Below are 10,087 nucleotides of genomic sequence, written 5' to 3' on the forward strand. Positions count from 1 at the left end.
TGGCCTGCAAATAGTCCGGATCTCAATCCAATTGAAAATCTTTGGTGGAAGTTGAAGAAAATGGTCCATGACGAGGCTTCAACCTGCAAAGCTGATCTGGCAACAGCAATCAGAGAAAGTTGGAGCCAGATTGATGAAGAGGACTGTTTGTCACTCATTAAGTCCATGCCTCAGTGACTGCAAGCTGTTATAAAAGCCAGAGGTGGTGCAACAAGATACTAGTGATGTATTGGAAGGTTCTTTTGTGTTTGTTTTTCATGATTCCATAATTTTTCCTCATAATTGAGTGATTCCATATTTTTTTTCCCCCTGTTTTGTCTTGAAAAGTAACCGTTACTGGCTGAACATCATGTTTTCATGATTTTTTTAGTGTTTCTTAAAGCCGGAAAGTTGACATTTGAAATTACTTTAGTTTTGTGCCGTCTGTGATCTGCTTTTTTTTAAACAAAAGTAAGCAACTGAATAAACATCCTCAGAGCCAGGGGAGGCCATAATTTTTGCCAGGGGTTGTACAATGTCTATAGACAGTGAGCTACTAAGCACAGCAGGGGGTGTGCTGGACTAGCTGATTTCTCTCTGACCTAGTCTGGCAATTATAATCTCCTGAAGCTAAAACAAACATTGCTGGTAAACAACTGTACTGAGTGTGATAAGAGATACATCTCTGAAATCTGTGTCAACTCCTGCAGCATGTTCTCATCAGATTACATAGCAGAAACCTGCTTACAGGTACCTTTTAATCAGCCACGATGCTGCATTTACTTTGTAACTGGGGTTAATCTTCCAGCCTCAGTTACAAGGAAATTAAAATTAGAATATAAATATTCTAATTTTCAAATGAGTCTTGAAAGGTACATTTTGCAAGACAAGTGAAAAAAAATGAATAAATAAATAAAATAACAGGTCAAAAAAATATTAAAATGCCACTGTTCATCCAAATTACTGTTACTACTCAATCCCATAAAAAAAAATGTTCTGCATATAAAAATATTTTTTACAAAATAGGAAACAAATTTTTAAATGTATTTTAGTAATTTTTTTACAGTCATAATAAAAATAGAATGGTAAAAACAGTTTGTTTATTTTTCCACTGATACAGCTTGATATCGGCAAAAATAGAACATTGACAAATACAAGTGCAGCTCAATAATTTAGAATATCATCAAAAAGTTAATAATCATCAACATTAACTGTGTAATGACTCTATATAATATATATTAATACATCCCTCTGTGTGTAATGACTCTATATAATATATAGGAATAGATCCCTCTGTGTGTAATGACTCTATATAATATATATTAATACATCCCTCTGTGTGTAATGACTCTATATAATATATAGGAATAGATCCCTCTGTGTGTAATGACTCTATATAATATATAGAAATAGATTACTCTGTGTGTAATGACTCTATATAATATATAGGAATAGATCCCTCTGTGTGTAATGACTATATAATATATAGAAATAGATTACTCTGTGTGTAATGACTCTATATAATATATAGGAATAGATCCCTCTGTGTGTAATGACTATATAATATGTAGAAATAGATCCCTCTGTGTGTAATGACTCTATATAATATATAGGAATAGATCCCTCTGTGCGTAATTACTCTATATAATATATAGGAATAGATCCCTCTGTGTGTAATGACTATATAATATATAGAAATAGATCCCTCTGTGTGTAATGACTCTATATAATATATAGGAATAGATTCCTCTGTGTGTAATGACTCTATATAATATATAGAAATAGATCACTCTGTGTGTAATAACTCTATATAATATATGTAAATAGACCCCTCTGTGTGTAATGACTTTATATAATATATAGAAATAGATCCCTCTGTGTGTAATTATTCTATATAATATAGAGAAATAGATCCCTCTGTGTGTAATGACTCTATATAATATATAGGAATAGATCCCTCTGTGTGTAATGACTCTATATAATTTATAGAAATAGATTACTCTGTGTGTAATTACTCTATATAATATATGGGAATAGATCCCTCTGTGTGTAATTGTCGCGGGCGGGGAGGACGCCGCCGCGCACTCGCTAACACTCGGGTCCAGCGCTGCTGCGATGGCTGCTCGGTGGCTCGAGCGGTGTGCCGGATCCGGGGACTCGAGCGGCGCTCCTCGCCCGTGAGTGAAATGGGTGGTTGGTTTGGGGGATTTAGTCCGTGACGCCACCCACAGGTCGTAGTGATGTGGTGACGGGGAGGTAGGGTCGATGAGGTGCAGGGTCGCAGGGACAGCGCAGCACGGTGCCGGATGGCACGGGTGTACTCACTCAGCAAGAAAGGTACAAAGTCCTCGGTAAACCAAATGGCTAGATGGACGGGTCCCGCAGCCGGCAGCAGTGTCTCTTTCCCCGCACAGGTTCGGATCCTGTTCGTGACGCCAAGTTGTCGCGGGTGGGGAGGACGCCGCCGCGCGCTCATTAACGCTCGGGTCCGGCGCTGCTGCGATGGCTGCTCGGTGACTCGAGCGGTGGGCCGGATCCGGGGACTCGAGCGGCGCTCCTCGCCCGTGAGTGAAAAAGGGGTGATTGGTTTGGGGGATTTAGTTTGTGACGCCACCCATGGGTCGTGGTGAAGATAGGCACCACCGCTGCTGGTGACGGGGATCCCGGGAGCGATGTTAGGGAGCAGCTGGGATGTTGTTTCCCCCCTCCGAGGGTAGGGGTCGGTGGTCCCGGGGCCCGGTGATGTGGTGACGGGGAGGCAGGGTCGGTGAGGTGCATGGTCGCAGGGACAGCGTGGCACGGTGGCGGATGGCACGGGTGTACTCACTCAGCAAAAAAGGTACAAAGTCCTCGGTAAACCAAACGGCTGGATGGACGGGTCCCGCAGCCGGCTGCAGTGTTTCTCCCCGGACAGGTGATGGCGGCTGTCTTTCCCTGCACCTTGATGTTCTCCTTCTGACTACTATGGATTCCCAACGGTCGTCCGCTCCCCGGTGTATGGGTACCAGAGGAGCCCGTTTGCCCGCAGGCGCTGGCCCTTGGGTCTCTAGCCTTAGGCGGTAGCTGTATACCCTCACGGTGTGGGCGGTTGCCTTCAATCAGGACTTTTGCTGTTGTGAAACCCCTGGGGTTCCAGTCACATTTGGATCTGACTATTGTCGGCGGCTCCAAGCCTGGTCGGGGTCCGATGGCCCTGCCTGTGTGTGCTGGCTTCACTTTGCTCCCCGGTCAGTACCGGAGGGCCGTCGCCCGACCCCGGTCCTACGGTTCCGCGTCGATCCACCACTCCTGCAGATGGCCACCACCGTCTGCCAACCTTGCTGTCAGTGCCTGGGCCACTACCCAGACACCCAAGTGTTCACTTCAAACTACTACACTGATCTGTCACTTTTCCCACCTCCAGGCCTGTGAACTCCTTGGTGGGTGGAGCCAACCTCTTAGCCCCGCCGCACCTGGTGTGGACATCAGACACTGGAGGGAGGCAACAAGGGTTTTGTGTTTGGCTGGTGTCCCTGTCTAATGGGGGTGGGGGTGTGTGTGTGTTATCTGTGACGACCTGGCTAGGCCAGGGCGCCACATAATGATTCTATATAATATATAGGAATAGATCCCTCTGTGTGTAATGACTCTATATAATATATAGGAATAGATCCATCTGTGTGTAATGACTCTATATAATATATAGAAACAGATCCCTCTGTGTGTAATGACGCTATATAATATATAGGAATAGATCCTCTGTGTGTAATGACTCTATATAATATATGTGTTTCCCTTTTGTATTGAAATACTGAAATAAATTAACTTTTTGATGATATTCTAATTTATTGAGATGCACTTGTCTATAAAAAATAAAGCGATTGATTGCAGTTATTTATTGAAAAGGGTGTGCAACTAAATATTAAGTTGAGGGTGCTAACAATTTTGGCCACACCATTTTTGTATTTTTGTGACATTATGTCCAATTTTCCTTTTTATCCCAGTTTTTTGTTGTGTTGTTCCAATACACACCAAGGAAATAAACACGTGAATGACAAAACATGCGCACTTGCAGTAATTTCAGTGAGAAATACTTCATTTTCTGGAACAATTTCACGGGTGCCAACACTTTCGAGCATAACTGTATGTATAAAGCGCATTGTGTAAATTTCAGAAGAGTTTTTTTAATTATGAAATTTGTTTTCTTCAGTTTTTTTAGTTTCTATAGCAATCTTCTTATTTTCATAGCACTTCTTAGATTTCATAGCTTAAAAGTCTGTCTAGCACAATTCTTCACTGTAAAAAATTACCTAGATTTAAAAATAAGAAACTAAAAGTATGTGCCGCGTTTCGGCATAGTGTCGCCTTCTTTAAGGTCTACATCTTCAAGAAAGTGACACCATGCCAAAATGTGAAGACTGCTATATTAAGTCAATGGGTTTACTGCCTTTGATTTTTATCACAATGGAATACCGTGGAGTCCGCGTCGGGATCCGGGGCATATATATCAGTAGGAAGATTCATGCAACCTCTGGAATTGTGAGTTGACCCATTTTTTCTTTGTTTTTTGCTATGTGAATTTAACAATGATATGAATGTTCCAAACTGATTGCTGACTAATCCTTAACTCCTTTTTCAATTTCTTGTATTTCAATTTGCACCATTTCCTATGTTTATATTGCAAACTGGATTCAGAGTGTGTGTTAAACCATAGACTGGAAGTTACCGTATTTTTCGGATAATAAAATTTGGGAGGAAAATGAGGGGTGCGTCTTAAAATCTGAACGTAGCTTACGGGGGGGTGGTGAAGAGGGGTCACAGGAGGCAAGACAATGCTGTGCGCTGTGCTGCGAGTGCTGCTCTGTACCAGGCAGGCAGGCAGAACTGCTCTGTGCGGCTCGGTTCTGTGCGGCTCTGAGTGGTGGGTGGTGAGGCACAGGCCATTCTGAAGATGTTGACAGTGAGGGATTCAGATAATAATGCCCACAGTTGGCGTATGTGCAGATGGAGCTCTCGGCTCAAGTTCTCATCTGCGCACGCGCCACATACAGCCCATTGATGTCTCAGCAGCGGACTTAAGAAAAATGGTGTCCGGAAGTGGTGCATGCACAGATGAGATCTCAGCTTGTCATTGAGCCGATAACTCAATCTGCGCACGTGCCAACTCCGTCTGTCAATTCTCTGACATCTTCACCGCCTGCAGCGAGCACCAGAACGGAGCAGCACCTACTGCCCTAGCACAGAGCAGAGCAAGCAGCCTCAGCACAGACCAGCGCCCGCGGCCCAAGACAGAGCAGCACCCGTGGCCCCAAGACAGAGCAGCGCTCGCAGCCCCAGGACAACACCACCACCTGCCGCGAGTATCTGGGCCCCCCTCTGCACTGCCCGCACCATCACCGTACTCCAGCACGACCCCTGCCTCCTGTGACCCTCACTCCACCACCGCTACCACCCTCATTCCCGGTAAGCCATCACCGGATTATAAAGTGGACCCCATTTTTTTTTTAACCTTTTTATTCCTCTAAATTGGGGGTGTGCCTTATTATTCGGTACGTCTTATAAAACAAAAAAATATGGTAGTTGATTAAACAGTTATGGAAAGTTTCATGATGTTGTCTACAGTGCCACTCAGAAGTGTAGGAATGGCCATCGGACATTGTTCACTAAAGAGATTCAAGGGACCAGTAATGATCTCTAGGACTGTGCTGTAAAAGTAGAGTGGCACCGGAAAAATCAAGGACATATTTCACTGAAGTCTGTTCATCTCAGAGTAATATTTTTTTCCACATGAATCTTAAGCAAAGTGTACACATGGAGTATTTGGTGAGTTTTTTCCCTCAGTATAATAGAAACATGAGCACCACTTCTGATTTTTTTACCCATGACCTTAATAGTCAAAATACTGGACACTTTGCCAACATTAATTTTCATTCGATATCTAATGTTGATAGAAATTGTGTATTGCTGTTCCATACACCAAGACCATCTGTCATGTTATGTTTTGGGAGGAAACACAATCTTTATTCTAATAAAAGTTCCTATTTTCTTAGCAATTCTGGGACTTCTTAGCTTGAAAGTCGGCCCATATTTTCCTTAGTTCTTCTCCAGAATAATCCTGCACCCTGACAACTTTCCTAAATTTGCAGTGGTCATAATTAAGCCTGTAGATGATGAATGAACCTGTAGGGGATTCACTAATAGGAATGTGGAGTTCATACAAGCAAATTCCCATAAAAGCATCTTCCACGGGAATAACCCTAATTTCTTGGGCCACATCATAGATTTTTTGAGCCATGTCAAGTGAAAAAACATATCCAGCACCAGTGCAGTAGGGTGGGTAGGTATTATTTGGATAAATTTCCATAGGTACATATGACTTAGAAGCCTTGTACCTCACAGGTCTAGAGTCCTTAATTATGGCTCCAGTAAAGTAATTTGTACGAACTGGAACGTCTGGGTAAAGAACATTATGAATCAAGTAGTCTACATTTAGAAACATGTCACTGTCAACCTTCATGGCATATCTGGCAGAAGGACAGAATTTGGTCACCCACTCCATACCCATTAAGGTTTTCAAGGTCAAATTGTAATAGGTGTCCATGAAGTCTTCTTGTACAATGTCCTTAAACATCTCACTTTCCTCTTCTAACAAATCCTGGGTTTGGGCAGGAGCAATCTGAGGTAGACCCACCAGAAAAATCCTAACCACCTCAACGTCATAACTACTTTCATTACCCCAGGTTTCTCGTATTGTATGTCTAGACTCTAAGTCCTGGCATCGAACGACCACCATTAGAACAAGGAAAGGCTTCCGGTTCTTGCACTTGTCCGGCTGGTTGATGAGGAACTTGTATGGAAATGGGTACGGAGGAGCCAGGGGGTGCGTGAACGCCGGGTAAGTCATATTATTCACAGGTTTGGTTCTCTCCTGTAATTTTATAGAATCTTCAATACAATTGTTGATTATTGTTATTTGTTTTTTGTTGTAGAGGTAATACCCAAACATGAACACAAGGATCAAGAAAAATAAGATAAAACATTTCTGGAAGCAAATTCTCCCATTCATTTTGTCCTCCAACGATTAGGACCTCACCAAGATTTCTGTAAAAATGACAGAAAATGTAAAAAGTTAACACAGAAACTATGTAAAATCTTTGACATTAGATTAAATGTGTCTCCATTATTTATATTTCTAATGTGTACACAATGATGAGAAGTAACCAGTCATGAATGCAAAATCTGTATATTTCCCATAGACCACAAAGGCTCTGAAGTAACTTGAAGCTTCTTAGCCTCAATATTTGTACATTTCCAAAGAGACTCTTCATGATGATAAATTCTCAATACTTTTTCTATGTAAATTTACGTACAGTGGAACCTTGGTTTAAGAGCATAGTCCGTTCTGGGAGTGTGCTTGTAAACCAAGTTACTCATCTAGCAAAACAAATTTTCCCATAGGAAATAATGCAAGCTCAGACAATTTGTTCCACAACTTGTTCAATGTCACATCCTGGTCCCCTTTTGTGCCATTCCACACACGCACAAACACACACAAACACACACAAACACAGACAAAGACGCACACACACACACATATTATGCTCACCTTACATTCCATTCCATTGCCGGCCTCCTGGTTCTTGTAGTTCACCGGTACAGGATGTGTATCGGGTAACCATAGCGACCGATGCCGGAGCTTCCACTGTCAGAGCGCTGACGTCAAAGACAGGAGCCGCTTGCCTCTGATTGGTCAACGCACTGCCTTTGAGAAGCGGCTGACAGCAGAAGTTCCTCCATTGTCGCGATGGTTACTCGATACACATCCTGTACTGGCGAGGCCGGTGATGGAACGGAAGGTAAGGTGAGCATAATATGTGTGTGCGTGCGTGTTTGTGTGTGTTTATGCGTGTTTGTGCGGACTGCAAGAGTGGGTCGGAGCGCGGTTAAAGTACGGAACCGGAAGTGTGTGCGGTGAGTATTTGCTCGTTCAGCAAAGCTTTCTCGTAAACTGAGTTACAAATTTACAGCAGGCTTTGCTCGTGTAGCGAAATACTCGCGCACCAAGTTACTCGTAAACCGAGGTTCCACTGTTTATGTTTTATTCTCCAATCCGTTTTTATTTTGTATAAATATTATTACATTATCATTTTCTTTGATTTCTCATCCTAAAAGTTTGCACATATAATCCGTAGCTTTCTCCACCTTAATGATGCACTGTGACAACTTTCCAAAATTGTAAAAGAGGCTGGAAAGATTAAAAAAAAAAGTGCAATAGGGTCTTAACCGTGTACAAATGGGAGAAAGAGTGAGGGGGAAGCGCTCACCTGATATTGTGAGGGGCACAACTCCTCTATAAGCATAAAATGAGTCAGGGGCGGACACTGACAGCTTGGGTCCCCTGTGCAAGAAATTGTGCCAGGGTCCCCACTTTATTTTATGGCAACAAAGTTGCAGATATATATGTATATACATTTATATTACATGGTGCCCTCTTTTGTTATGTAATAATAATTTTATTCATTTATATAGCGCTATTAATTCCACAGCGCTTTACATACATTGGCAATACTGTCCCCATTGGGGCTCACAATCTAATGTCCCTATCAGTATGTCTTTGGAGTATGAGAGGAAACCCACGCAAACACGGGGAGAACATACAAACTCCTTGCACATGGTGTCCTTGGTGGGATTTGAACCCAGGACCCCAGCGTTGCAAGACTGCAGTGCTAACCACTGAGCCACCGTGCCATACAGCAACATACCTTACATTTTGCATTCTCTTGTTATTTTTGCAATTTATTGCGCCCTCTCTTTATTTCATAGTGTCCTCTCTTGTTAGATATAAAATGACATGACGGCTGATGGAACATGGTAAGGCTTATTTTCTAATGAAGAAGGTGATGTCCTGTCAGGCAGTCATTTTATATCTAACAAGTGAGGATTATATAATAAAGAGAGGGCGCTGTGAATAACAAAAGCAACAAGAATATGCTATATAAGAGATGGTCCTATACATAACAAGAGGACACTATATAATAAGGGACAGCACCATACATAACTAGAAAGGATGCTAATAAGGTACAATGTTATACATAAAAGGGAAAACTATGTAATTAAGGATGGTGCTTTACATAGTGAGTACACTAAATACTAATGGACTGTCTTATACATAATAAGGCTACATTCCCGCATCTGTGTGCAGTGTCGGTGTACTGTCTGATATTTTTTTTTCTCAGACACATGGAGTATGTCCTATTCCTTATAATAGGCTCAGAACAGCACATGCTCCAAGTCTCGCAGATCTCATTCTCGGATCTGTCATTTTCACAGATATGTGAATGGATCTACGAAGTTCTAGGAGTCTGTGAGCCGTTTGATAAAAAAGTCTGTCAGCACATGGACATATCACACAAATGTGAGAATATGGCTTAAGGGATTTAACAAATAACAGCAATACTCCAAGTCATATAGTACAGGATAAATATTTTCAGAAAGTTACTTCCCACTGACGTCTCATCTGCTTTGTTATTTTCTGTTGTCTCTTCTCCATCTGGTCAGATCTTCATGTCGCCATCTTCCAGCCACGACTCGTCTTGTCACACTGATCACCGCAGCCCTGAAAATAGAAAGGTCACATATATTGTATACATACATTTACCTCCTTTATAAAAAGTCCCCTAGACTGTGCCACTGAATGTAAATATGTGCTAGACTATATATTACACAATTAGCCACCCACTATTCACAATATAAAGGGATAAATAAGCCGGGACTGTGCCCCCATTAATTATAATCTCTGCCGCCGAATAAATATAAACTAATCAGTCTCTGTGACACCCCCCCCCCAATTAATTTTAAGGCTATTTGCACACACTGTGATTTTGTAGTGGAAAATACGCAGTGTTTTACAGTTACAAGCAAAACGCGTATTTTACGCAGTGTTCTTACTACCAACACATCAGGATTTGCAGCACAATTTTATGCTGCAAATCCTGAACGGGTGCACATAGCCTTAGTCCCTGTCATGTGTCCCCGGTAGCTTCATAATGAATTGTGGGGTGTGGAGGACAAGCATAACCAGGGCCATTTAATGAATTGTGGGGTGGGAAGGACATTAAGGGCCATATAA

At 42.2% G+C, this 10,087-nt stretch overlaps 1 protein-coding gene across 1 annotated transcript; it reads right to left on the reverse strand.

The window, feature by feature from the left end:
* Window positions 1-5,392: 5,392 nt before the first annotated feature.
* Window positions 5,393-9,568, reverse strand: LOC142302033 (beta-1,3-galactosyltransferase 2-like). Its single transcript, XM_075343108.1, has 2 exons — window positions 9,458-9,568; window positions 5,393-7,059 (listed from the first exon to the last, which is right to left on the reverse strand). Exon 2 carries the CDS (start codon window positions 7,022-7,024, stop codon window positions 6,005-6,007), a length of 1,020 nt encoding a protein of 339 aa, XP_075199223.1. The 5' UTR covers window positions 7,025-7,059; window positions 9,458-9,568; the 3' UTR covers window positions 5,393-6,004.
* Between the last annotated feature and the right edge of the window lie 519 nt (window positions 9,569-10,087).

Source organism: Anomaloglossus baeobatrachus, chromosome 4, assembly GCF_048569485.1.
Source record: "Anomaloglossus baeobatrachus isolate aAnoBae1 chromosome 4, aAnoBae1.hap1, whole genome shotgun sequence".
NCBI classification, from domain to species: Eukaryota; Metazoa; Chordata; class Amphibia; order Anura; family Aromobatidae; genus Anomaloglossus; species Anomaloglossus baeobatrachus.

Coding starts and splice junctions, on each gene's coding strand:
- LOC142302033 (XM_075343108.1), bottom strand. CDS start 7,024: ATGAATGGGAGAATTTGCTTCCAGAAATGTTTTATCTTATTTTTCTTG.